This window comes from Pteropus medius, unplaced genomic scaffold (genome assembly GCF_902729225.1).
Source record: "Pteropus medius unplaced genomic scaffold, Ma_sr-lr_union100, whole genome shotgun sequence".
NCBI classification, from domain to species: Eukaryota; Metazoa; Chordata; class Mammalia; order Chiroptera; family Pteropodidae; genus Pteropus; species Pteropus medius.
In genome coordinates this window covers 692,197-719,065 of record NW_024355206.1, presented here as the reverse complement: position 1 = coordinate 719,065, position 26,869 = coordinate 692,197, and the positions used below count along the sequence as shown (strand labels likewise).

Here is a 26,869-nt window from a genome sequence, read left to right as displayed (position 1 = left end):
GAAAATACTTCAGGATTTTGGCAAAATTTCCTTAATGGATGAAAAATTGATATAGGCCTAGAAGGAAAGGAAAATTAAAGGAAGTGCAGTAAGAGATAACATGTCAGCCACCGCTGGCTCTCCACTTGCACTCTTTCGTTAATTTCTCAAAGCAATGAGAGAATTGTAGAAAGTCTTCTGATTCTTCTTCCCACGTTACAAACAAGGCACTGAAGCTTAGAGAGATTAAGTGAATCACCCAAGATCATATCACTTCACAGAGGTGGACCCTGGATTCAAAACTAGCAGCCTCACTCCCAATCTCTCTACTATAACTTAGAGAACTAAATATTACAAAAAAGATACTCTAGACAGACCAATAAACTGGAAGTTGAGTTTCACTGATTAGTGTACTTTCATTTTACTGATTGTATGAGTATTTAAGAAACTCTCACAAAGAGCACTTTACAGTTTAACAGAGTATCTGCACAAATCTCAGTCGGTTCTACTACCCTGGAGGCACAGGAAGACGAGGTATATGCCCACAAGAGATGAGAAAAGTGAGCTCAGAGTGTGTAAGTGACACACAGGCTACTGAGTACAGTGGCCCAGATGTGAATTAAGCAGGTCCACCATTCTATGTCGTTTCTCTTCAAGCTGAAATAGTTATAGCTCCTGTATTTCCTCCAAGAAATAATCATAATCTGTGTGACAAATAAACTCTGATTTTTCACAATGCATACACCAGGCACTGGCTATCATTCTAAGAGGTAGATCTTATCATTTTTTTTTTTAATTCAGATGAAGAAATTAAAGATTAGAGAGGCAAGTTACTTAATCTGTCCAAAGTAGTACAGCTAAAAATGGCAGAGCCAAATGCAAACTTAGATTTGACCACTAAGTTTGCACACACAGCCACTGCCTGGAACTGCCTCTTCGTCTCAACTCTCTCCCTCCCCCCAAATGAGTGATCACAGTCCGATATTTCTTATTTGTCATGTGTGAGTGAGATATCAGACAGCATCTGGCTCTAACATCTCGTATTAGATGCAGATGACTCCACTGCAACACACATCTAATATTGTCACTTCCGAGCATTCACTAAACTACGAGTCTCAGGACTTGGTTTTTTCCTTACTCTGCTCATCATTAATTAAGGGACCTTGGGTAGGGTATTCAACTAACTCCTCTTCAAAATGGGAGAGATGACTGTGCATCTCCCTAAAAGCCAGAGCAGGACTAAGTGTTTGGGCATTCTTCTAGGGTAAGATTTCTCAGGCAATATTGGTGATATTTTATTTAAGGTCAATTTTCAAACCACAAATACAATTACAATATCAAAATAAGCCTTGGACACACAAAAGAACTTGGACACTAATCAGAATTAACACCCTCTCTTTCCACCCCACTCCCCAAAACAGGGCAAATAGCAAGGAATTAAATTTATTTTGAGAGAGGTATGAAAGGAGTTAAATAAATTAGACTTCTTAGTTAAAACTGGAATGCAAAATTATTTAATAAATGTTAATGTATATAGCCATACTTCAATTTCATATTAACTGAAAAGGAAAAAAGAAACAGGCCTATATGGAAAAAAAATAATTTAAAAAGAGACAGGGGTATAAGAACACTCAAATCTAAAGACTTTAGTAAACTATTAGAAAATCACCATAATATAGCAGAGGAATTCTTAACTTTCCACAAACCTCTTGGTGAATTTCACAAAACATACTCTACTCGGAAACAGGTGTGCAAAAACGTTTGCTTGTAATTTCCAAGGATGCAGACCCCACACGGTCCATTCTTGGGCCCCTTGCTAAGAATCCTAGCAGTGGGAGGAGCTCTGGGCAGCCTCTTAGGAGATTTGGCTTCTAACTCTAGCCTTGCTACCTTGTCACCCTGATCCAGTCACTTTACCTCTCCAGATCTGTTTCCTCATCTGTTAAAGATGACCTTTCCTGACTCTTTACGGTTCTACTAATATCAGAGTGAGTGAGACAAAGGGATAAGTAAAATCACCCACTTACCTGTTTTAAATCACTAATTATGACTCAAGGCAGTTTTTCTAGGTTCTAGATCTGTAACAGCCAGATAAATCCAAGTTCAGGGCCAGATCTGCAGCCAGGTACTCACTCTCCACCTGCAGTCCTCTATTTGCAGATTTCTCAAGTTGTCTTTCCCTACTTACTCCCCTTCAAAAGGAGGTAAGTGGCTCTCCCACGTGTAACAGAGGCAGCAGTGTGGAGCAGACCAAACTCTTCTCCAAGAACAAACACACTATAGTTTCCTTAGAGCTGTGCTGTAATGCAATAAGTCTTGTGACATCCCACCAAGCACAGAATGAAGCTGCTGAAATCATTTCCCCATTTGGATGGCAATCCTTAACCAATTCTGTTTCCCAGCAAAAACCCTGAACTATAAGATTGCATTTAGAGAGGAACTGCATTCGACTTCACGACAGTTACACCGAGTTCGTTTTTTCAACTTCTGGAACAAGGCCTGTCTTCCTAAGGCCATGAGGCAAACAGCAGAGGGGATCCAATCACTGGCCAGATGGGAAGTACAAGGGACGAAACCTGCCACTCCTGGAACTGTCGCAGGAGAGCTCGGGTGTCCAAAGCTCGTGGGAGATGAAGCGCCCCTCCCACCGTCACTGTCCCCGCAGCCCATCAGAAAGCTTTCTGCAAAGAACCTGCTGCTTGGCTTGACTGGGAAGGTTATAAACTTGGCAGGTAAAGCAAAACAGTGCAGGGTGGCATTACCTGCTGAGATCTCTTCTTAGCCCTTGCAGACTAACCCTCACTTGCAGCTAAAAAGGGTAAACATAAATAAACTGCAAGTAAATTAAGTCTAACAAGCAAAATATCTGAGAACATGGGAATACTGGCTTAATTTACAAGGGTCCCTTCACAATTGCTAAAGCATATAGATCCAGTGGGGTTTGTTCCTGTTCAGATTATGTGGCAGAAAAGATGACGATGATCATAAAATAAAAAGTATATTCAATAAGAGAAAACCTATACTTGAAATTTCGGCCTTTTATAAATATTCCAATGGAAAATGTTGCCTATTATAATGCATTTATTTTTCTATTTATACAAGAAAAAAGAATTCCTCAACTGTTTTGACTAACAGCATCCCTTCAAAGGACTCTCTGTGAGCCAGAACGTCTAACTGCACCCGCAGACAGGATTTCCTACTGCGCATTTCCAGGACAACTCAGTTGCTTTTATTACACCTCATATGCAGAGACCATTGCTCTTGATTTTATTCACAGAAATCATATTCAAGCCAAACCTCAGTGGTTCAGCATATTTTCTGCATGTAATTATTATATTACAGTGTGCATTTCTATTAAATTAACTCTTTCAAGTTTTGAAGACATACCAGGAGAAAATGCATGGCACAGGAAACCTGTCTTCTTTTGTACTGAACCGGGGTAAACTGGATACACGGTACTGGAATGCCACCCCCACCGATAAGCCTTTTTCTAAGTTTTCAACAACATCTAAGAGGAAAGAAGCACTGAAGCAGGGAGGCAGAGAGAGAAAATGGTGACGTGACTTACGTTTGTCACTCTCAGACACTGACGTGGTTAGCAGGAGAAGGCTTAAAACCTCCAGCAGGAGACGAGGCACAGAGCTGAGGTTTTCATTTGCGGCGAACCCACACCGAGACGCCAAGTGGGCAGTAGGACTAGGAATCAGGGGGTGGGGCCGGCAGTGAGAGGAGGGAACAAGGGAGAACGAGCACTTACTCGGTTAGGAGCTGGTGCAGCTTGTGGTAACCCCGCTCCAAGGCCAGGCTCACAGGGGTCGCTCCCTCCTGGTTGTGGATGCAGAGAGCTCCGCGACCACCTGGCTTCTGCAGCAGGAACCACGTCAACCTCAGCAGTCCCAGCCGCACAGCAAAATGCATCAGTGTCTCGCGGGGGCCGCCATCTGTGGATGGGAGAAAATTAAGTGAGGGGAGAATGTGGAAACAAAAAGCAAACCAACAAAAAGACAAGTCTGTTAAATACCAATGCCTCCGAGTACTTACGATCCCGAAGTTAAGTCACAACACAGAATATAAACAATTTCATTGTGGCTAGGGAGAAACAGCTCTCAAGTAAAAACAAATGAGGATGGAAAAATGAGGAGAAGCAAAACGTGTCTCCTGTCTCCAACAGGAAACAGTCCACAAGAGTATCAAGCCATTTCTATATCCTGATTTAATGTATTGTTCAGACAACTGATGTGGGCAGATTTATAACAGTGACTCCATATACATGTCTTTTCATTAAAAAAAAAAAAAAAGTGGATGTAGCCTCACAACATGCGGACCCAACGGGAAGAGCAGTTGGGGCCTAGGGCTTAGATGGGTGAATCATAAAGGGTGTAATTACTTAAAAAAATAAAAAATAAAAAATAACACCCAGACAGGAGTTGGCTAGTTAAACACTAAAAACAGGTTCTTCTTGTTAAGTACACACAAGTCTTTCTATTCTCCCACATTAAGGGCAAATCAAACTGCTGGCACTGTCAGCTCTTTTTTGTTTGTTTAATGAAAGAAAGACATGCATCTCCGGGCATAATAAGAAAGGGTAACGCTAATATCCAAATTAACTTCAAAAAGAAAAACATGTTTTTGGGTTTATTTCACTTGAAGTCGGCCCCTTCTTATAGAGGAAGTCACTCTGAAAGTGGCGAAGTGAGGAAGGGCTTTGAGGTCAGACAAATCTGGGTTCAGATTTGGCATCTGCCATCCCTATGACCGGGCATGATCCGTTTAACCTCTTTGAGCTTCACGTCCTTCACCCCTAGAGTGGGGTGCAGTAACAAACGGGTGGACAGAGGTGAAAGGCTGGCATGACAACTGGCTGCAGGAGACACTCAATAAATGCCAGGTGCCTCTCCCCGCCCCCCGCCACCTCTGTCCTTCCGGACTTCAAACTGCATTTCAGGTTCTCTAGCTACACTTTGTTCCTCAGGCGTCCTTGTGCCCAGCTGGTAATGGCGGGAGCTAAAGCCACTGCAGGACCGCGGTACACGGCCCCACAGGCTGTGCACTACTCAGCTCCAGGGAGCAGCGCTCAGAGGGAATGTGAGTGGCTCGCTGGAGCCGGGCCTGCCCAGTGCCCTCCTCCCCGCCTAGCTAACATCACTCACTCCCCATGGGACACTTGCTCGGGTCTCTGCTCCTTCGCTGAGCATTCTCAGGCTTCTTGGATCCCAGTATCTCCTACTACTGAAGCCCTCGATGTTTCTCTATGTGAACTGCACAAAAATGAATGCATCTTTGAACTTGTGATTTCACAGTGAACTGCACTATTTTCTAACGTCACATGTGTATCAGTCTAGTCTCCGTATTGTCAGGTAAACGTCCTTGGAAGCAAAAGCTGCCTTTCATGTTTTATTTTCCATACAGGACTACACATACAACTACAGAATTAATAGGGCATTCAGCAGACGCATTTGGCTGGAAATTGACACCCAGAAGAAATCACTGCATGGGCAGGTACAAATTTTAATAATAAACACCTTAAAGCGGGTGCCAAGGCCAGACCCAAAGGACAGAAAGACCCTCCAGAAAAGATAAAACGTCACCAGGATTTGTGCCTCCCAGCTATTCACAAGCACTCTGACATCCTTACCAAAAATAAAACAGCCAATCAGGCACCAACCAGGAACTGTGTGATTTTTTTTAGAGACTGGTTATTTCTGGCTTACTTGGCGACACCTCCTTAAGTTAGTTTTCTCTACACTCCCACCTCTCTGATCCCGTCTTTGCTCTGAGTCAGAGTTCCAACGACAAGGCCATACACGTGTTCAAAGCTGGCACCCTAATTCCGGCACCAATGTCCTCCCTAAATCTCAATCTAAGGTCCTGAGCAGCAGTCGCCACAGCTTTTAGGTCACTTCCTTTGTGCAATCAACGGATTACAAGAAAAGTAATATATTTACTTTATTGTGAGGACCTGCTAAGTGCCATGTACTGGGCACTAAGCAGTTTGTATGAATTGTTTTCATTCTCACAATAACCCTGTTAGGTCTCATTATCTCACTGAGCAGATGAAGACAGGTTAACAGGTTAATAACCTGACCACAGCAAGAATCAGCAAGATTTGAAAATTCTTCTGTCTTGAGCCCCAAAATCACACCTTCTCTATTACTCCACCTTGTCTATTTTGGTAAAAATCAAGCAATAGAGCACCCATGCAAGCAAATGCGGTTTTATAGAGCATCTTTTCATGTTTCCCTCCAATAATAAAAAAAACTTTACCCACTATACCTTACACGGCTGCTTTTATTCCTTTTGTATCACTTTCAACTGCAGGGCTCCTACAATTTAGGATCGATCTCTGTTCTCTACTCTCCACATCTGTATTTTTTTTTTCCCCTCTCATGATCCTTTGTCTTTTTCCCCTGTATTCCTAGTTATTTAACTATGTTTTTCAGAGCACTCTGCATTTCCTATGAGTATAGCTAAGGAAAATTTCAATGAAAAGCTATTAAAACAATTCGGAAGGAGTGTAAAAACTAAAAGAGCAAAGTATGTTGAAGTTCTATTAAGCAACATCAGATATACAGAACTGAGAATGGAAGTTGTTTTTGGCAGTCTTTTTAAACCTGTCTTACTGTTCTCTCTGCTCAAATTTCTCATTGTGGGGGAGGAGTCCTACCCCATCCCCCAAAGATGATTAGACATTCTTTTCATTTAGCTGTGCAATACCATGACTAAATAAGAATAAAGATTTCCTCTGCAATGTTTCTTCTCCTTGCTTTCAGAGCAAGTCTTCAATGGGCCCACTCGGTCATCGAGAGGTATGCTGACTGCTACTGTACGAGGCTCTTTCACAAGAAAAACCATCTTAATTCACTGTTTTCACTAACCACTGAGTCACTAGAGCTGAGACAACTCAGTGAGACTCGGGAAGATATCCTTACTCCACCATTCACCCTCCACCCAGACGAATCCTTCCTACTTGCATTGAAGGCAGAACTAAGTGAAAAAGTAAGTGCAGAGGCTTCTTTACGTAACTAGAGATTAAAGAACACTTGGAAGAACTAAAACGCACAAAGTCCCTCTTGCTCATGTTTAAAGTGAGGCTTAACTTTAGAAATATGTTAAAGCAAAAGAAAAACGTCTCATTATGCTTTAAAGTGCCTTTTCTTTTTGTGCTGTCCTGTTTTACCCTGTTATAAGACATGCTACCTTACCTTGTCATAGCTCATCAAAGATTTGTCTCTAAAAGGTTACTGGATGTTGTTCATGGTATAGTCAAAATGAAGAGCTTGCAAACCAGCACACACTATCAGAATTCACTTTCCTCCATTTTATAGATGAAGAAAATGAGAAGTGGAGATTAAATATTGTACCCAAACTCTTGCAATGAAACCAGGATATAAATAAACTGACGCCACTAGCTATGTTCTTTCCATTTTATAATAGCAAATCTAAACCAGGAGTTTTTAACTTCACGTTCATGCCTGTGGTTCAGGGAGGCTATAATCCCTGAAAGTCTATGTAAATTTTTGCAGGGAGACACCTACATGTATTTTTTCCTGAGGAGAAATCTGAGTTATTTTCAAAGGAGTTGCTGACCTAAAATAAGTTAAAAAGCACTGCATCCAAACAATGAAGAGTGAGAGGATTAACCATAAATCCTGCATGACTCCTTTGTACAAGTATTAGGCCAGAACACCTGTAAACATCCTAGCTTTTAACAGCAATAGTCCTGTTATGTAATAAGGTGCCCTGTTTACCTGAATTATTATCCCAGGCAACAAGCTTGCTTCGTACCTTCTTCCTTTAAATACCTTTTGAAAAGTATTTGATGTGCGACTCAATGTAAGCAGAATGTCCTATATCCATCGCTCAACAGCAAGTAAGTGCCTCTTAACTGAAGCTACTCTGCCCTTAAAATACCCAGTGTTCCTGGTTAAAACCGCAGAACGTGAATCCAGCACTTGAAATCAGATTCCTGATCCCAGTCATCGACTTCCAAGCAGGTCTATCAAGTCCCTTGCATGCATTTCACCTTGCAAAAAATTTCTTCTGTTATTTTAATTATTTTATGTACAATAAAATTCACTTTTGGGGGGGTGTACAGTCCTATGAGTTAGAACACAGAGATTCTTATAATCACCACCATCAAAATGCAAAACCATTCCAATACCCAAAGAATTCTCCCTTTGCTGTCTTAGCTTTCTCCACTTCTAAACCTGGCAACTCCTGATCTAGTTTCTATTCCTATAATTTTGCCCTTTTCCGAGTATCACATAAATGAAATCATCCAGTAAATACCCTTCGGAAACTGACTTCTTTTACATAGTGCAATGCATTTCAAATGAATCTAAGTTGTTCATCGTGTCAATAGTTTATTCCTTTTTCATTGCTGAGGGATGTTCCATTGTGTGGATGTACCACAGCTTGTTTATACTCACCCAGTGAGAGGGATCTGGGTTGTTCCAGTTTTTGATGATTGCAAACAAGCTGCTATAGACACACCTGTGCAAAGATTTTTTTTTTTGGAGTGAATATAAGCTTTCGTTTCTCTAGGATGAAGAACCAAAAGTGGGACTGCTGAGTCACAGAGTAAATGTGCATTTAACTTTATAAGAAATAGCCAAACTGTCTTCCCACTGGAGATATCATTCTGCACTCCCACCAGCAATGAATGAGATGTTGTTTTGGGTCCCTGCCAGAATTTGGCATTTTTAATTTTAGCTTTTCAAATAGGTGTGTAATGGTATCTTATTGTGGTTTTTAACACCTTTCTCTAAATTTCAAATTCAATTTAGCCTCTGTTAGCACTGCATGAGTAATTTTGTACAACAGAAACTTAAGAATCACATGGAAAGTCCACAAAAATATTAAAGCTGGCCAGTTCCCTGTTAAAGACAAGGAAGCTAGAGTCCAGAGAGGGGAAGTCACATGCCTAAAGTTTTAGGCTTGTGCTTTTTCTAACACAGTTGACTCCTGAATAATGGGTTTGGGGTACCAACCACCCATGCAGTCAAAAATGTACAATAACTCATGTCAGCCCTCGGTATACAGAAAGTCGCAATCGTGGATGAGAAACATGCCTACCGGTGAACCCGTGCAGTTCAAACCTGCGCTGTTCAAGGGTCGACTGTGTTTCTTTTTAATAATGGCAGCACGAACAAATTGTCCAACCCTTGTGCCATCCTTAAATAAGACAAACAAAACCATAAAAACACCACACACCCACAAATAACTAATGCAGTCCAACTCGATACCGTCTCATGCAACCACAGTAATCACCCCCTACCAATCCAGGAACAGCAGGGCAAGGGGTACTGAGCCCACGTGTTAGGTTTCTAAAAACGTGCCCATGCCCTGTATAATGGCCGACATTCTGATCTCTAGACGTGAGCAATGTGGAGAACTCTCGGACACTACATTAGTAAGAAAAACTTGGTTTCACAGTCTACACTTACTTTTATATTCTGCCTGGGCAGGATGGCCCTGGTAGTATGCTGACAGTCAGGCCCTGATGGTAGGGGACAGCATTCCTGCAGCTGATCACAGGTTTCACTGTCAAATTCGGTAGATTTAAGGGAAGAAAGCTGGCAAATACCCCTTTGCCACTGTCCCATGAAGGAAGAACACGTTTGTCGATGGGGTCCCTGGCTCAGTCCCCTCTGGTTGTTTCTCCTCAGGACCTGCTACCTGCACATCGGATAACTTCTGGCCCACTCTCCCCAAGTGACACAGTGATCAAAGCTGGGTGGACGCTGAAGGGCGGTCCCGTGACCGTCCAGGTCTTTCAGAGACAAACTCTTCGGGCAGATCTAATGTCAGTCTTCCAATCTAGCTCTCATCAGTAACGAAGCAAACATTTTCGTCTCTAGCGGTGTAACTCTGAAATCTTTCAACTGGATTTGAACTCAGAAGGTAGTGGATGTTATTTACTGGACCCCAGATATGTAATGTTTCATTTAAATACATATGTAAAATCATGACAGTTGGCAGATGTCATTTACCACAAGAATAATTACATGAGAAAACCCCTGTCTGACTAAGAGGAACATAGATACTTACCACAGCAGTGTTTTTTAAAAAGTGGAGCCCTTCCTTCAACAAACTCTCACATGGAGAGCCAGGAGATAACTAAGAGTGAAAATACTCTGGTTAAAAAAGTGTGGGGTTTCTCAGAGCTCGTGCTCCCCCAACCTTCCTCTTCTCCAATGCCGTGGAATCTCTAGAGAGCTTCGGAATAAAAGTTATAGAAGTAATAAAAACTCTTTCTTTGATAATTAAACACCAAAAAAGTATAGAAGTTACTCTGCCGCTCTCCTCCTGAAGGAGGAGTCACTTCTGCACTTGAGATCGAGTGTGAAACCCAGACGCAGAGAAAGCTGCTGTGCCCTCAACTCTCCCTCAGGTCATTTCATGGCGGGAACAGGTTTAACAGCTCGGCTGAAGAACCTAGAAGAGATGTCATCAAGGCTACTTTGCTACAGTGAAGGTCATGTTTATTTAGCCGCTGCGGAAAACCTGAAGACAATGGCCACATAAAAGCAGCCCCAGGAAAAAAACAGGATTCCAACCTCAGTGTTGTTTGTGGGTTATTTGCATTCTCACCATGCAAGGTCTGATCTGTCCCCAGCACATTCCACTCCGCTGGCAGCTTCAAGTGTCTGAATGCCAGGGCGACCTTCTCGTCGAGGGAATCTACATCCGCTGAGGGGGTTCCCGACCGGCTGAGGAAGCGGGTGAAGTTCAGGGCCTGCTGGTTGCCGGCACTGGTCGCCAGGAACTGGGCCGCGTCGCAAGCCTCATCCTGCACGAAGGAAAAGTCCGCGTCGGCGACCACACTCACGGGCAGGCCTTCTTTGGAAGCACAGAGCAGCACCTGCACAGTCTCACAGCAGTCGTGACCTGAAGGGAGCACATGCAGCAGAGAAGGCAGTATTAGAGTCCTCCTCCCGAAGGGCGGCACCTGTGCGTCCTCTCTGCTCTTCCTCCATGGCACACAAGTTCCTCTTCCTAAAAGAACCCCCTTCTTTCTCTGAGCTCTGACAGCAACCTTCTAAACTTCTTTAAACTCCATTTCTAGTTCTTGTTTAAATTATTTGCAAATATGAAGTAGTTCCCTTACCGAAAAGCAGACACCTTTGAGGCCCGGTTGTCACCACGCCTATACCATAGTGTTTGGCACTGCAAGAGTCTCTGAACATCTCAATATATACTGAACTATAGCTGTTCAATTTGAACAAATTAAAGAATGAAAAGCTCGAGGATCTGGTAAGGCCTGGCATGCAGTGGGAAGTCTAATACCCACTGAACTGAATTACATCTGAAAACCCAACAGGGGAAAAGTCAGTCATACAGGTTACGTGGGAGGAATTTTTCAGCAGCCCCCAGTATCTGCCTTATCAGCACCACAATGCAAAAGATCAAATGATGAAGCATTCTGGAAAGCATAAAACGACATGATTTTATTTTACTATTACTAGCAATTCCAGGTCTAAAAAATAACTTCCGCTCTCAGATACATGTTCTTCCCTGTGAGGTAATGAGGACTTCAATGAAATCGCCTGGTTCACTCAGGGATGATGAATGTTGTGGTTACATGCCGAGTCCAGAAAAGCAGGCAGGCCAATCAATGACGGTGGTGCACACAGGCAGAGAGCCCGTGAGCTGCGAATGCAGATAACGATACACACCAGCCCAAAGAGCTCCGTTTGAGTAAAACCAGAAAGGTTTGACAACACTGTTTCTCTTCTTGGAGAATCAGACTTTCTTCTGCATTTTTAGTCTCACAAAATTAAGTATTTTCAATATGCAGAATAAGTTCATCGAAACAGTTTTTCCTTAACTTTCATACACTAATTACAACTAGTATGCGGCTAACATCATCGTTCTTCTTCCATAAACTAACTACCTTTCCAATGAGAAAACAAATTCCAGAAATAGGAAAGCTTCAAAAACATAAAAATGGAAGTAGCGAGTAAGTTCAAGAGATGGCATAATTACTGCAGACACGAGTTTCAGGAAGATATTAATTTGGCTACGTCTAGATGCTTGTGCTATGATGGACCTGGGCTCAAACCTATTTTCTTACTTATTAGCTATATGGCCTGAGGCATACGACCACCTCTAACGTTTTAAAATCTAGAACCTCTCCTAGTCTTATAAGTGAAGAGCTATGATTTAAAATCCTTTAATGCCATCACCCAAAACAAAATACACAGCTTCATTTAATGTCCAATTAAATTAGGTAGATGCAACAATATGTATTTCAATCAGAAGAATTAAAGTAAGAATGTTCTGGTCCTCATTCATGAATCTAACCAATAACCAGCATTTTCCCATTTATTCAAGATTAACCTAATTTATGAACTCTTGACATTCTTTTGAAGTAGATATGAATAAATATCAATAAAAACTAAAATGATATTTCACAATTCAACGATGATATTGTGAATGATTTGGGTTCTGAACTGAATTTTGTATTCACAACTTAAACTTGCCATGTCTTAGAAGAGATATTATACTAAACCTAAAATAATATCATCCACCGTCTGACACAACTGAACAGCCTCCCTCCTCAAGCCTGTGCGAAGGTGAGAAACCTGGAACCTTGAACCGGAAACAGAGCCGCAATGCCGCTGCAAAACCACCTTCTTGAACTTCCTCTCTCCCTCCTCCCCACCCTCTCCCTCCCTCCCTCTCTCCTTCCCTCCCTCTCTCTCAGCAAAAAGCCATAATCAAACAATACCACCTTATTCAAAACTAGAAAGTGCAGAAGTAACGCATCTGCACAGAAATCAATGTGGAATTGCTAAAATGACTTTTTGGGCCAGGACAGGGTGAAGATAAATGAGAAGGAGAGAAACAGAAGATCGTGAGGGGTATTGCATGTGTGTGCACGCACGTGTGTTTGGCAGAGTAAGCGTGCATATCTCCTTCTACTGCTCTAAGAGAATTTGTTAGAAAGCAGATGGGTGTACGGGTGAACTATTATTAGCTCTATTTGTGTATAACTAAAATACAACTATATATAAGAAGAGGAAGAATATCAGGAAAGGCCATGACACAGGTATCTAGGAGAAGCCATCCAGTTGTTAGCCCAGCATTTCCCCTTCAGACATGAACTCACGATCTGAAGAAACTATGAATCATCCCAAGTAAACTGTGCCATAAATCTGGAATCTGTCTGATATGATTATAGGCTTTTTTTGTCAAAAGAAAATCTAAGGGTTAAAAGAAGAGTGGAGAAATGAGGTTTCCAGGATCAGTCTCTATTAAACGTCAACTGGGAGAGTTGCTACCACCAAGAACAAAGTACTCGCCCTGCTGTCTGGGCATCAGCCGCACAGGCTGGCATGGCTACTTCTCTCTTGCTCTTTGCTCTTAGGCTTGAATGGTTCTCAAGATTATTTTTAATCCATATAACCTGTAAGATGAAGCATCTAGACAAAAGAACACCTAACATTTTTTAAAAACAAAGATTATATAATATGGTCCCAGTAATAAAACTAAAGTCATAGCATATGCATACATAAGACCTCTGACTGCCATAAATTAGCTCCAAAGACATGACTACGTGCAGGGGCCATTAGTCTTATGCTGCCTCTGTGCACGCAAAATGCAGGGTATTACCAATGTCTACATCTGCACTGCAAAGACATGGGGATGGGAAATCATATCCAATTTGATAGAATAACAATTTAACTTCTTTTCACATAAAGACAGAAGCTGCAGCAGAGCGAAGAGTGGAAGGTTCTCAACTAGTTCCATGGTGTTTTCTTTCCATTCAATTTTCTAGTAATGAAGGAAAATAAAAATCACAAGTCTTTCCAAAAAGGGACGTTCCGAAAAATTTACTGAGCTTCTTCTGAAGGAAGTACCCCAAGGGAATTTAGAGAGAGGGGGATAAAGGGAGAGAAACTGTTAAAGAAACATGGCTTCAACTTTAATTCCATTGTTTTAAATTGCTTTCTGAATTTATCCAACGATCAGGGAACCTAAGTAAATTATGGGGTGGGAGACATCTGTTCCTAATTGAGTGAAATGTGAGGGGTCCTAAAATCTGCCGGCAGCTAGCCGTGAAGTCAGAAAATATTAGGTTTGAATGTCACCCTCCACTGCAGACAGGCTGGGTTGTCCTAGAAGTCACTCAGCCTTGAAGCCCGTTTGGCCTGTGCACAAAATGAGAACCCCAGCAGTGTTCCGGGTTGTTAAAAACATTAGAGATGGTCGTACACACAGGACCTGACACAAAGCAGGCGCTGAAAATTCGTAGTTGTTATTGGCTATTAAATGCTCCTGTTCAGCTCACGCAAGGAAAACAGAGCCCTAATGCTCTACGGAGAGCTTCTGCAACATGGCCCAATGAAGCCTCGGAGCTAATTGTTGCTTTTGGCACTGCAGAACTGAAAAAATTAAGGGAAGGGAGACAAATGCAGAAAAAACAAAAACAAGTAGCACCTCGGTGAGAAACAAAAATCAAACTGCTGATGGTCCTCTTAAATGCATCTAATCCAAACTGTTTTTAAGTTCACAGGTTGGGAGGGAGGTGTGTGCTCATGAGGTTGAGAGAGCTTTTCCACAGGCTCCTTATCACTCCATGAAGTACTCGTACCCATGGAAACGAAATATTGCTACAGATAAACAAAACTGCTGAAGCATGACCCAAGAATTACTTCATTTCCTATTAAGCTAAGAGTGGCACACATCCCATCCGGGCTTTCTCTTCTGAGGATGAAACAATCAGGACTCTGTCTGACCAGCTCTAAAAATGAACACTGAAAGCGCCTGCCGGGCCTGACCCACGCAGACTATCTCCTGAGGGAAAGGCTACATTAGCCGTCAGTGGTGGCAAATAGAAATACAGTTTCTTTCACTACTTCGGTTTGGCATCAGAGTGTCTAAAACTGTGGTCTTTTCCTTCCCTTGGAAGTGGCTATAAGGGGTTAAAGGAAATTTTCAGTCTTCGGACCGGACTCCAAATTATGAGCAGAAGAAGTACACATCCACTGTGAGTTGCTGGTGGGCTAATGGCAGATGTGCAAATCGGGTATATGTGTAAAATGTCTCTCTACGTACGAAAGTATTCGAGAAGCAGGGGAAAAAATCAGGAGGCATATCAACTTCATCAAGTACATTTTGGGGGAGAAAAGAGATAATTAATGCTAAAAATTCGATCTACTATATTCCCAGCTATTACTCTAATGCAGTGCTGTTTCTCAACCTTTAATTCACTGTCACCCTCTACCACCCGGAGAGTTTTTAGATGTTTTTCTCTATTTGCCTCCCCATCCTATGAAATTTTAATACCACAGATAAACCATACATTTGTATATGTATATCTGTGCTTTACATATAAGAGTAAGACTTTCTGCCCCCTCCACAAGCCAATTTTCACCCCCTTACTGTAATGCACATGGCTAGGGTTCCAGTGCTGTGTCTGTAGTTCCAAAGTGGTAAAATATACAATTTCCACATACGCATTCAACTGGGACAGTAGACAACAAATATTTTTTTCCCCTTCAACTCGTTCTCACTTTGTTTTTCCAGGAGTCACTATATATACTGACTAGCATTGGAGTAGTAACTTAAGTTTTTTTAAATACAAAATTACATCTGTCTAGAGATAGCCTTATAGTCAGAGTATTTTAGAATAGAGAAACTGTTAGAAAATGTTTAGTAAAAAATAACCTTGCTTAGCAGAGAGGGGAGATATCAGAATTCTCTGATTAGGCCAGTGTAAAGCCTACAACTTCTTTTCAAACGTTTTACTCAATCTGGCAGCCCCTGAGTCTCTGCTACCACAAACAGCCTGGTCCGCAAGAGCTGAGATGCACTGTAATATAACTGGGAAACTACTTGTTGAGACCTGGGCTGTAAGCACTGATTTTTAATCCCAAAAGGACTTCTGATCACAGTAAATCCACTTTTTTTTAAGTGAAAAATCTACTTTATATAGAACCTTCCCTTTGATGAGCAAGATAGAAAAAACATAAATACAAAAGAGCTGAGTAAAATTTTGGGTCAATGAATGGTTTTACTTTCCCTGTCAAACGGAAACCTTGCTATGAATTCTAAAAGTAAATAAATGATATACTAAAAAGATTTGATTTTCACTTAATAGGGGATTCTGCACCAAATCCTTCCACAAAAAGAGTATGTAGCATCCACTGAACATCTCGTCCCATCTACCAAGCTGAAGTCATGGCTTGCTTGGTCTAAATTCACATTAATTAATAAAAATGAACACAATAAGACAGTATTCACTAGGCCTCCAAGAATTATCTTCCAAGAATACTCATGACTTTACATTACTTATCAGCCCTACACAGGTATTAAGAGAAATTTGAGCTTCATTTCTGAAGGAAAATCACTATTTAGTTCAAATGGAATTTTGGGCTGGATTTGTTTTATATGAAGAGAAAATTATGGAGATATTTTCACTGGTAACAAAGGTAATACCCTTTTGTTTTTAGAGATGTCTTTCCATTTCAGGCTGTATTTTATAGCAAATAATATTCTTAAACCAGCCAACTCATAGGTATTTTGAAGGTAATATTTTTTATTATAAAACTTGTCTTTGTTTAGTGTAATTAGTACAAAGATGGCTTATTTTCAAAAGAGAGGACATTGTTCTCAGTCTCCAAAATGGTTTTATTAAAAATTATTAGATATGTTAAAAGTAACATGCTCACTGGAAAGCAGCCAAACAATTCAAAGGCAGACAAAGTAGAAAGTCAAAGTCTCTATCTGACTGTCCCCTAAGATGTTACTCCTCTTAACATACATGCTTTATTAAAAAGGGGGAATAATATGTCTATAGCCTTTCAGTGGTAGTAAGACAAGAAAATACTACTTTAAAAAGCCTTTACAACTTCTTTATAATTAAACACACTCACACATATAATTCATCGTAAGCTTCTCTCTAGAAAACAAGCAAAAGAGTGAAAACAGAAAAAGTAATAATCTCTATACCTAAAGTCAAAGAGGTTTTTTACTTAAGGAGACAATTTAGTAATATCTAATTCCCTTTTCCAAACAGTAAAAGGTTACAGACTAACATCAAGAAGTAGTTGCCTTTTGAAGGTCAATCAATCATCAGGTTTTAGTAAAAGCTAAAATATTACAAAACATTGACAGTGAAACACACAGAGAACTCAAAGAAAAATCAGAGCCAGCAATCTGTGTGAAACATGACATTAAAAGCAAGAACAAGACACAAAGCTCTTTTTCTTCCCATAATCAGCCAAAATGACTAGGAATTGAAGAGCTAGTCCCACACGTGAGCAGAAAACACACAGAGACATCCCTCTTGGCAGCAGTGGCTGCACAGACTATGCACATTTATCCTGTAACTGGGATGCACAGAGCAAGTATAGACTTTCCATAAAGAAATCTGACTAATGTGACACTGCCCTCAGCAAACAGGAAATCTGAGGCTATCAATATGGCAACTGACAGAGAAATCAGCAAAGATACTCTAAATAGAGTCGAGAATTCAGTTCAAGAAAGGGTGTGTGGGTGTGTGTGTGTGTGAATGTGTGTGTTGTGTCCCCACGTGTGCACAAACTTTCTAGGAGAGTGGCTTCTGAGAACCAGGATTAACCTGGCCACAGTGGAAACGCTGTTCTATCAAGTGGCAGGAATTCCTAGGACAAGTCTTCTTAGCATTACACTAGGGAACAAAACAGCCAAAAATCGATGCCCTCATAAAGTTAAAATCCATGCACTAAAAACGTTAACACTTTAGCAGAAGCGAGTAGAAAATAAATAAGATAAATGAAATGTATAACGTATTAGAATCTGCTAAGTGCCGATGAGAAGAACAAGCAGAGACGAGGACAGGCTGTGTACTCACAAGGTGGGCAGGAAAGGCCTTGCTGAGAAGGTGATGTTTGAGTCAAGAGCTTAAAGACAGATTTAAGGCAGTTTAATTCTAGACTAAAATCGTATTTCCATGATATAAGCAAAAAATTCAAAACTAACTTAACTCCCAAATGCTCCACCCTACCCTTCCAAAAAATACTACAGCAGGTGCACAGCACCTTAAAAAAAATGAGTGAACGCGCACACGCGCGCTCCCCAAAAATTTAACTCCAAAGGTGTTTCTATCCTTCCTCTCCCTTCCTAACGAGAGCCCCGTCAGGACTGACGGGTTCTGCCTGGCTGAAGAGCTGTTTCTCACCATCGGCCCCACGTGATAAATGTTAAGCCACGAGGCACCTGCCGGAGAGCAGACCTAAAGCTCCAGCCAAGCCTTCTGACATGATATACATCACAGGGAACAAGACGACTGGAGCTTTAAATTACAAAGAAGGATACTCAATATGCTTTAGAAAGGAAATCGGTATCTATCCTGAGCTCCTTGTTAAATTTCCTATCATTCACAGGAATTGCCAAGAACCTTTAAATCTTCCATTTTTCAAAATCATTTTTGCCAAGTAGGAGGATAAATAGAGCTTTCAACTGTCATAACCCCAGTTCTTGAATGTGGTATAAATTCCAGGATTTACGAGATATCAGACATTAAGTTAATTTATATAAAATGGCACAACAAAAAACAGGCAATCTTATCCAATACTGGCAAGACCAGATATTGAAAGCGCTTCGTAAACTAATAATTTTTTACACCATCTGTTCCAACAAAGTAGAATCAGTGTTATATAAAAATACTGGTTAAAAAAAATGTTTCAATAAGAACTAAATCCATTTTTTTCTCTAAAGGAAAACTGTTCAACTGTCAGCATGTCAGTATTTTTTAGGAGGTTCTCCCAAATGTGCCCTCTTTTGTATTCTGATGAAAACTGGTCAATTGTTAACTTTGAAAAGGAGTAAATGAAGGAAAGAAGCTCATCTCCAAAGACAAATCAATACACTTCAGACGCTGGGATAAGTCAAAAGACAGTCATTACTTTATCAGCCATTTCTGTGGAGACAGTAATCACTTAATGACTTTGTGATGAATTTTTAATAAGTAAACATTTTCCATTTAATTATGTTAAACTTATAAATCAACGGTGATTAAACACTCCTTCCACCATGAACTATATTCTAATTGGGGGAAATTTTGGCTTTGATGAAAGATTTTTTTAAGCCTTTCCCTCACGGATGCTGATGAATGTTACCAAGTGTGTTCTACCTTTGCTTTTGCCATTCTGATATTAAGAATCAAATTTGCAGACACGCCACAGTGACCACATGAGAACCTTTATCTGAGAACCTTTATCTTATACGTATGCTAAAGTTTTCTCCATATCTCAACATTCCAATAAATATTTTTATTGATCCTGATTTTTATCTTTCAATTTATGACACCATTTTATTTCATTTACTTATAGTTAGGCTTAAATTTTTGAGGAATAAGGAAAATATAAACAAAACATTTTAAAATTTATTTAAAATACAGGTGTGATCATAGTCCTATAACCTGGATTCATTCTTCCTATCACTCTATACAAGTGAACATAGAATAAAAATGTCCAAGAACTAGTAAAGGCTAGCAAAATAGTAAAGACTGCACTCAAATACTTACTGGGAGCAATGGTCTCCAGCGTGTCAGAACTGACCTTCCGAGTACTTGTACAGTGATGGAGGGTGGAACCCGAAAATACCAAGTAAAACACTACATCATCCTCAACTTTGTCCTCCTCAGCGAGCAGCACAGTCACAACACAATCACCCTAGGAAAGAGCAAGTTTGCATTAGTAAGGTTCTTCTTGAGTCTATCTTTACAAAACATCAAATTTAAGGGACAATCAAATGTATCATCTAAACTGTGCCTTACTCTAGTGAATTTATACAAACATAAACACTGATTGGGTACTTATGTGCCAGAAAGTATTCGTGGCATTGAGAATACAAAATGACCTCAAAATAAAATCTCTGTTCTCTTTAAGCTAATATTCTTGTGGAGGTGGTTAGACAAACAAGTAAACAAGTAAACGGCAGTTGGTATACCTACTTAATGAATGGGAAAAAGGGAGAAATCGTGGAAAATCCAAAATTAAGGCAGAGAGGATGAGGAGGCACCGATGAGATACACCCTCATTCTCAGAATGCCCCTTAACCCCTATGTTCCACTTGCAGCCATAATGCTCTAAATTCTACATGCTACAAATCACTGCCAAGTCCACTCACCCTCCAGTGAGGGTGGAGAGCCTCTAACAGAGCTGGCCTGGAAATGTAAGAATGCAAAGAACATAAGCCTGGGCTTCAGATGAATCTGGGTTCAAACTTCATCTATAAAGACTTTATTTTAAATCCTCTAAACCCCAGTTTCTTTGGATATAGAAATGGAGATAATACCTTTTCTTCTTATAACTAATATATGAAAACTCTTGGAACATATTCAGCTCTCCGTCGGTGATGATATTCTTTATCTGTTAGGATGGGAGGGTCACTTTTCTTATAATTTGTGCTTGCCAACCATCTTGAATCCCTAACACTTCTTTATCCACCTCCACTACGCCCTTGGAATCAGACAAAAATCTTGTGCCAGTAACTGTGCCTATGGCTCTGTAACTGTTTAGAAGTTAAGACATCTCTATCCTTTATTTGTAAATATTCCTCTAGCAGTTTTCATGTTAATTTCTTAAATTCAGGTCAGTAGCTAAACTATAAACATATTCTGTGAAATACAGTCCTAATTACCATTCTCCCAATCATAAACATTATGAACAAGGACCCCAACCCCTGGGCCGTGGTCCGGTACTGGTCCGTGTCCTGTTAGGAACCAGGCTGCGCAGCAGGAGCTGAGCGGCGGGCAAGCAAGCGAAGCTTCATCTGTACTTGCATCTACTCCCCAATGCTAGCATCACCGCCTCAGCTCCGCCTCTGGTCATCAGGCATTAGATTCTCATAGGAGTGCCAGTCCCTGGTGCCACAAAGGTTGGGGACTACTGTTATAGAATTCATGTTGTAACCATAAACAACAGATTTTAAAGCAGTGAGGTTTAAAGCAGCATAATAGAGCAGGAGGTAGTGTTTTACTAAACAGTGAAAACAAAAAATCTTGAAGTCAAACTTCAGATTAAGTCTACTAACAAAATTGCCCCAATAAGGTTGACTGTGGAAACAAAGTTCAGAGTGTTTCTCAAGGTCCCGAGTGTCTATTTCTTAGTGTACGCCACAGCTCTGTGGAGTACTCTGTTGAACGCAGCATGTGAGAAGTCAGAACAAACTCCAGAGAAACTGTAACTTACTATGAATGCTGAGCTGGAAAGTTCCAAAGCATCCTAAAACAGAATTATCAATGACTCCGGCCACTACTTAAAATATACTTTAGATTTATGTATAAGACTCTTTCCGGGAAACATTTTTGAAAAGTTTAGGCTGGTAAAATGTTTAATATCCTCTAGAATGATAAACCACAACCAGTTACAATGTCTGCAGTACATTTGAGAAGAGCCAATTTTTCAAGGTACCAAAATATCATTATAACTTGAAAAAAAAAGTGTAAATGAAAGTTCTTAAGTTTCATCCTTTAGAGCACATGTTGGCCAACTCTTACCTATGAGCCAAATCCAGCCCTCTGCTTGTTTTTGTATGGCTCACAGCTGAGAAAGGTTTTTACATTCTTAAAAGGTTAAAAAAATAAAAAGATTTTTAACATGAGGAAATTATATGACATTTGAATTTCAGTGTGGATACATCAAGTTGTATTGGACCACAGTCGTGCCATCTGCTTACACATGGCCTACGGCCACTTCTGCACGAGAATGGGCCACTCAAGAGCTGAGTGACTGCCGCAGAGACAGTTTGGCCCTCAAGCCTAAATTATTTACAAGGTGGACTTTTACAGAACAGTTTTTTTCACTTAGATATCTAACCAGGAATTCTAAGACTATCTCCTCCTTTTCTAGATGAAGGATTTCCCGTCCATGAGAGACCTGGCATATTGGGGGGAGACCGTGCCCACAGCCCTAGTGCATCGGGGCCTTCTTTTAATTGGGGACAGAGGAGACGGCTAATAGGTAATTGAAATCCTTTTACCAAAGCTCTCAATATCAATTTCTTTTTTCATTCTCAAGACAAAAGTAAAAAAGTTTCAAATTGTGTTCATAGCTTTGTTTAATAGCTTGTTTTTTTCAACATTAACTCAAAGTAGCCAAAATATGAAGTAGAAGGGAACACAGAAGCCTCGTTCACTCCAAAGTCACTTGAAATTTAGATTCCAAAGGCACTTAGAATTTAAGTACCAGTTTCCCTTGAAGGAAAGAATATTCTCTGCATTCTGACAGTCACTGAGAGCAAACAAGAAAAATTCTTACTCTGCATTTCCATCACATGACTTCAATTTTACTGCAGGAGTACCAGGCACCTACGATTACTTGAGATGGCCTGGCATGACTGAGTATAGTGGTGATTAAAAAATAAAGAGGGAAAGCAGATCTACGTGAGAATTTTTGTTGAGATGGTTGCTCTAATTGCACCCTCCTGGAGGAATACTCTGGTAAGTGATTCTGCTGCTCCAGGGAAGGACCTGCCCCACACAGCAGATAAATCAATCTGACTGCCCCCGGTTCAAAGTCTGTAAGGCTTCTAAAGACACCAGAAAAACTTATTAAAACGGGGCAATCTTCGAGACATTATGGATTAAGATTTTAGTTTGATCCAACCCCAGGAAGAGAACGCATCTACATCTCCACTTTTCCAGTAATCTAAACTCAAGAAACACAGTGCTATCCTTACCAATATATTTTCATGTTTCTTCACTGAGAAATATATCCTTTGAACCTGACAATTTTTTCAGGGTCTTAATTAGTTTTGCTGACAGATTAACACAAGAACTCACAGGAAAGATAACCTATACTAGGCCCCATTTTATAAGTACGGGTGATCTCTGAAATATAAGTGCACTGTAGTCCTAAATGCCACCAAATCAATCATTAATTTACCAATAAAAACAAGGTTTTAAATGGTAGTTGGGTCTCAGTTTTCCCATCTTTAATTCATTTTATACTACCATAATCACCTTTATATACGCTTATTAAGTGTAAAAAAAAAAAATTCCACTTAGATATCTAACCTGGAATTCTAAAAACAGATCTTCCCTTTCTTGATCAAGGATTTCTTCTCCATGTGAGGCCCAACATATTATGAAGATACTTGCCGTGTCCCAAGATATTAGTTATGTATGGGGCCTTCATTTAACTGGGGACAGTAACTTGCTGAGGGAAAAAATGGCAAAGAGAAAAACATGTGAGGGATGGGAGAAAGTGTCAGTATGGGGATGGGTGCAAGGGACAAGGCCTTGGAAACAAGACGTCAGATGCAGATTGGGGAAATCAGAAAAGTTTTGTGACAGGAAGGGTACAGAAACAGCAGTGAGGTCTTAGATAGCAAGACGGTGTCTGCCGCATGGGTTTTGATGGTGGGCCCATCACCAGCAAGACCTGGCTTGTACAGGCTCGTGAGAACTAATCATTGGATTTTCAGGAATTCTGCAAGCTGCTTATTAAGTGCAGCTATTAAAAATTAAATGATACAAGCTTATAATTAAAGTATGCTAAAAACAAATGTAATACTCAGAACTACCATGTTTTAATTATTTTATCACATCCTACCACTGTCTATGCTCCCGAGGATCAGCTCTATTGCATCTACGCGGTAGGGATTCTATTACGATGACGAGCTGCTGCTCGGCTTTTACCAGCTCACGTCTCCTGCCAACGCTGCATTCAGCGATGTGACATTGGCGGCCTGAAGTCAACTGCTATGGGAGTATTCACACCACTGAAATTAGCAAATGCTACAAGTCAGAGCGCGCAAGCACACACACACGCACACCCATTTTTAACCACCGCATCACTGAAAACAAGTCAGCAGAAGGCGGGAGGGGGAAAGAAAGAGGATTTCCCTAGGAAAAGCAAGGGCTTGCCAATGGCAGGCCCGATCAAGAGGGGTCCCTGCTTATGAGGTATAAAAGCAGAGGGCATGCTGTAAGAGAAAACCTTAGAGGCAGGTACAAAGCACCTCAGGTTCTGGGAAACAATGCTGCCATAGTTCTCACAAAAGGCCGATTAAGATCAACACCTTAAGTTGGTTTGCTTCTAACTTTCAAACCTGGCTTATAACTTGTTAGCAGGCCGAGTGGTTAAGAAGGTGGCCTCTGTCTGAGTCACAGTGTGATGCATCACTTCTTAACTGTTTAACTGGGGAATGTCAAATTCTCTATGCCATAAGCGAGGATGACAATCATACTTACTCATAAGGTTGTTGTAAGAATTAAATAATTGACAACAGCAAAGCACCTACAGCAGTGCATGGCACATATATAAACATTCAATAAAGGAGTTACAGTAGATGTAATGTGTTATAGATGCAATGCTCAGCGTGGTGAATACGGTTTTAACTAGTTAATAATACCGAATTGTATATATGAAATTGGTTAAGGGAGGTATTAGAAGTTCTCATTACAGGGGAAAAAAAATTTAACTATATATGGTAATGAATGTGTTAACTAATTGTGATCATTTCACAGTACATATATATACCAAATCACGTTGTACATCTAAAACAAATGCAATGCTATATGTCAATTATATCTTAATAAATAACTTATTTACCAGAATGTGACCCCCCATGAGAGCATGTTTTATTCACTGAGATACCCCCTTTGCCTAGAATAAGTAGCATATGTTCAAAATGCACATTTGAAAAAAAAAGAAAACACCGAAACTTTAATAGCAGTTATTCTTAGATGGTGGTCGAAGCCAATTTTAATATACTCCATGCTTTTCTATGTTTTTCAATTTTTTTAAATATCCATAATTGAACTTGTGTAGGCAAGAAAAAAAAACAGCCTCATGTGGTATATACTGAGAGAAAATTGGGGAAGGGGTGGAGGATGACATTAAAAGCAGCAAATGTTCTAGAAGACTTTTACAGGAGTTTACCTCACAGCAGTACCTTAACAAGAAGTGAATAGAGAGGCAAGGAAACCATTTGGGAAAATATTACAAAAACACGGTGTACGGGAACAAAAGGAGTTTAAAGTGCTATGGTAGCAAGATGATCCAAAAAGAAATAAATGTGAAAAAGCAATTTTGTTGAAAATAATTTGATGAAATATGGTAACTGAGTGGATGGGGACTGGACAAAGATAGGAAGGGTAAGCATGAAGTGATATTAACAGAAAAAGGGGTAACTCATTAAAGAAAAATGGTGTGGGGAGGGTTGTGGGAATGATTTGTGAGGAGGAGGATGATAAGCTTTAAATGTCAAGTTTCATATACCTGCGGGATGGAAAACTGTAGGCATTATGTGTCCAACAGGTGGTTAGCAGGACTGTCAGAAAAGGTCTGGGCTGGCGAAGCGGATCTGCCAGTCAAGCTGCACATAGTTACGAAGCCTTGAGGAAAGATGAGTTCTCCATGGTAACAGAGAGCGAGGCCTAGACTCTGGTGTTCCTGCAGGGAAGGAACCTGATCAACAGAAACAGCAACAAGGAAACGCCAGCCAGAGAAGAGAAGTCAGGGAACAGCAGATCAGGGACATCAAAGAGGGAAGGATTAAAGGACTTACAGTGTTAAAAGGAGTAATCTTTAAGCAACCCTCAGAATACGCAATGGAGGGAAGATGTGAAGACAGAATGCAGCAAACTCAAGAACTGTTTCATTTCTTCTCCAGCCTTAAGTGGGTTTCTTGACAGCATACCATTCGTCTACTCCAGTGCCTCAACCCCAGAAATAAGATCCTTTGGACCCGAGAAGAACCCAAACTCAAGTGCCACTGAAAAAGACGAGACTTAACATACATATTTCTCTTTATCAATGGCAGCCACAATTGAGGCCTCTGCCGCCAAGAATTTAAAATACTTATTTTTTCACTTCGAGTCTTCAAGAAAGCTCATTTGCTAAACTAAAATAAATGTCATTTCCTAGATTCATGACAGTTAATTTCCCGCCACCTAAAATATTTCAGATTTCTCTTTATTTTCACCATCTTGCTGTTAATAATTCCCTCAGTAATTATAAGAGCCTATGCCTAGGCAAAACGTAATTCTTAATCTTACTAATTAAATAGAAAGCTAGATTGAATTAAAGCTAAAAGAGTTTCAAATGATTTATTGCTATCGAATATATATAGGACCATTATCCGTTAGTAGTAGGATTACTTTTAAAACATAAACATTTGAAAATATTAATATTAAGCATTCATGAGCCTTAAAATGTTTAAAATATTTTATGTAAATGAGCCTTAAAATGTTTAAAGTATTTTATTACTTTAAACATTTCCTTTAGTTTTACTATTACTTCATTATTTTTTACCACTAGTATAAAATTGTTATTCTAGTCCATCAAGTAGATAAATTAGTAAAAACATATCTATGGTATGACATGACTGTGTTCATTACCTTCCTTTCTATTCTGCTCCCCTTACCATAGCCTTAAGTTGTTCATCCTTTCATGCTAAACACGCATGCAGTGCCCTCTGTTTAATGTGCTTTGTCTCTGCCGTCACCCAGATGCTCAAATTATAAACACCATCCTGGTGCCTGCCCTCCAGGAGCTTGGACAGACATGCAAATGGACAGAATGCCAAGTGATGAGTGCTATAATTAGCATAAACACCAGCATCTCTAGGTGCACAGATGGATGCCCACACTCTGCCTGGAGGGGTATGACCAGGGAAGCTTCTGTGGAGAAATGGCTATGCCCAATTATGCTCAAAGCTCAAGACAGATCACCTTAGGCAGGAATCTACCTTCTGAAACCTTAGCCACTTCAGTGAGGGTGGCAGAAATTATATCTAGTTCATCTTTGTATACACAGCAACTCTTAAAGGGCCTGATATACAGCACGTGCCCAATCAATGTTTGTTGGGTTGAACCAACAAACACTTCATCCTTTATAAAACAAAACTTAAAATACTACAAAGAAGCAAAATACTAAATTTGTCTTGT

At 40.3% G+C, this 26,869-nt stretch overlaps 1 protein-coding gene across 11 annotated transcripts in view; it reads right to left on the bottom strand.

The window, feature by feature from the left end:
• The window catches only part of AKAP13 (A-kinase anchoring protein 13), a 233,549-nt gene that overhangs the window by 130,196 nt on the left and 76,484 nt on the right, over nucleotides 1-26,869 (bottom strand). For 9 of the 11 annotated variants that reach the window (XM_039858438.1, XM_039858432.1, XM_039858434.1 and 6 more), the window contains exons 3-5: nucleotides 19,496-19,643; nucleotides 10,573-10,869; nucleotides 3,737-3,920 (exon numbers count right to left, since the gene is read on the bottom strand). In XM_039858438.1, the coding sequence (XP_039714372.1) occupies nucleotides 3,737-3,920; nucleotides 10,573-10,869; nucleotides 19,496-19,643 (629 nt within the window). Of the gene's footprint in view, nucleotides 1-2,006; nucleotides 3,058-3,547; nucleotides 3,659-3,736; nucleotides 3,921-10,572; nucleotides 10,870-19,495; nucleotides 19,644-26,869 lie in introns of those variants that run through there. The other 2 variants (XM_039858441.1, XM_039858440.1) reach the window with 2 other exon arrangements.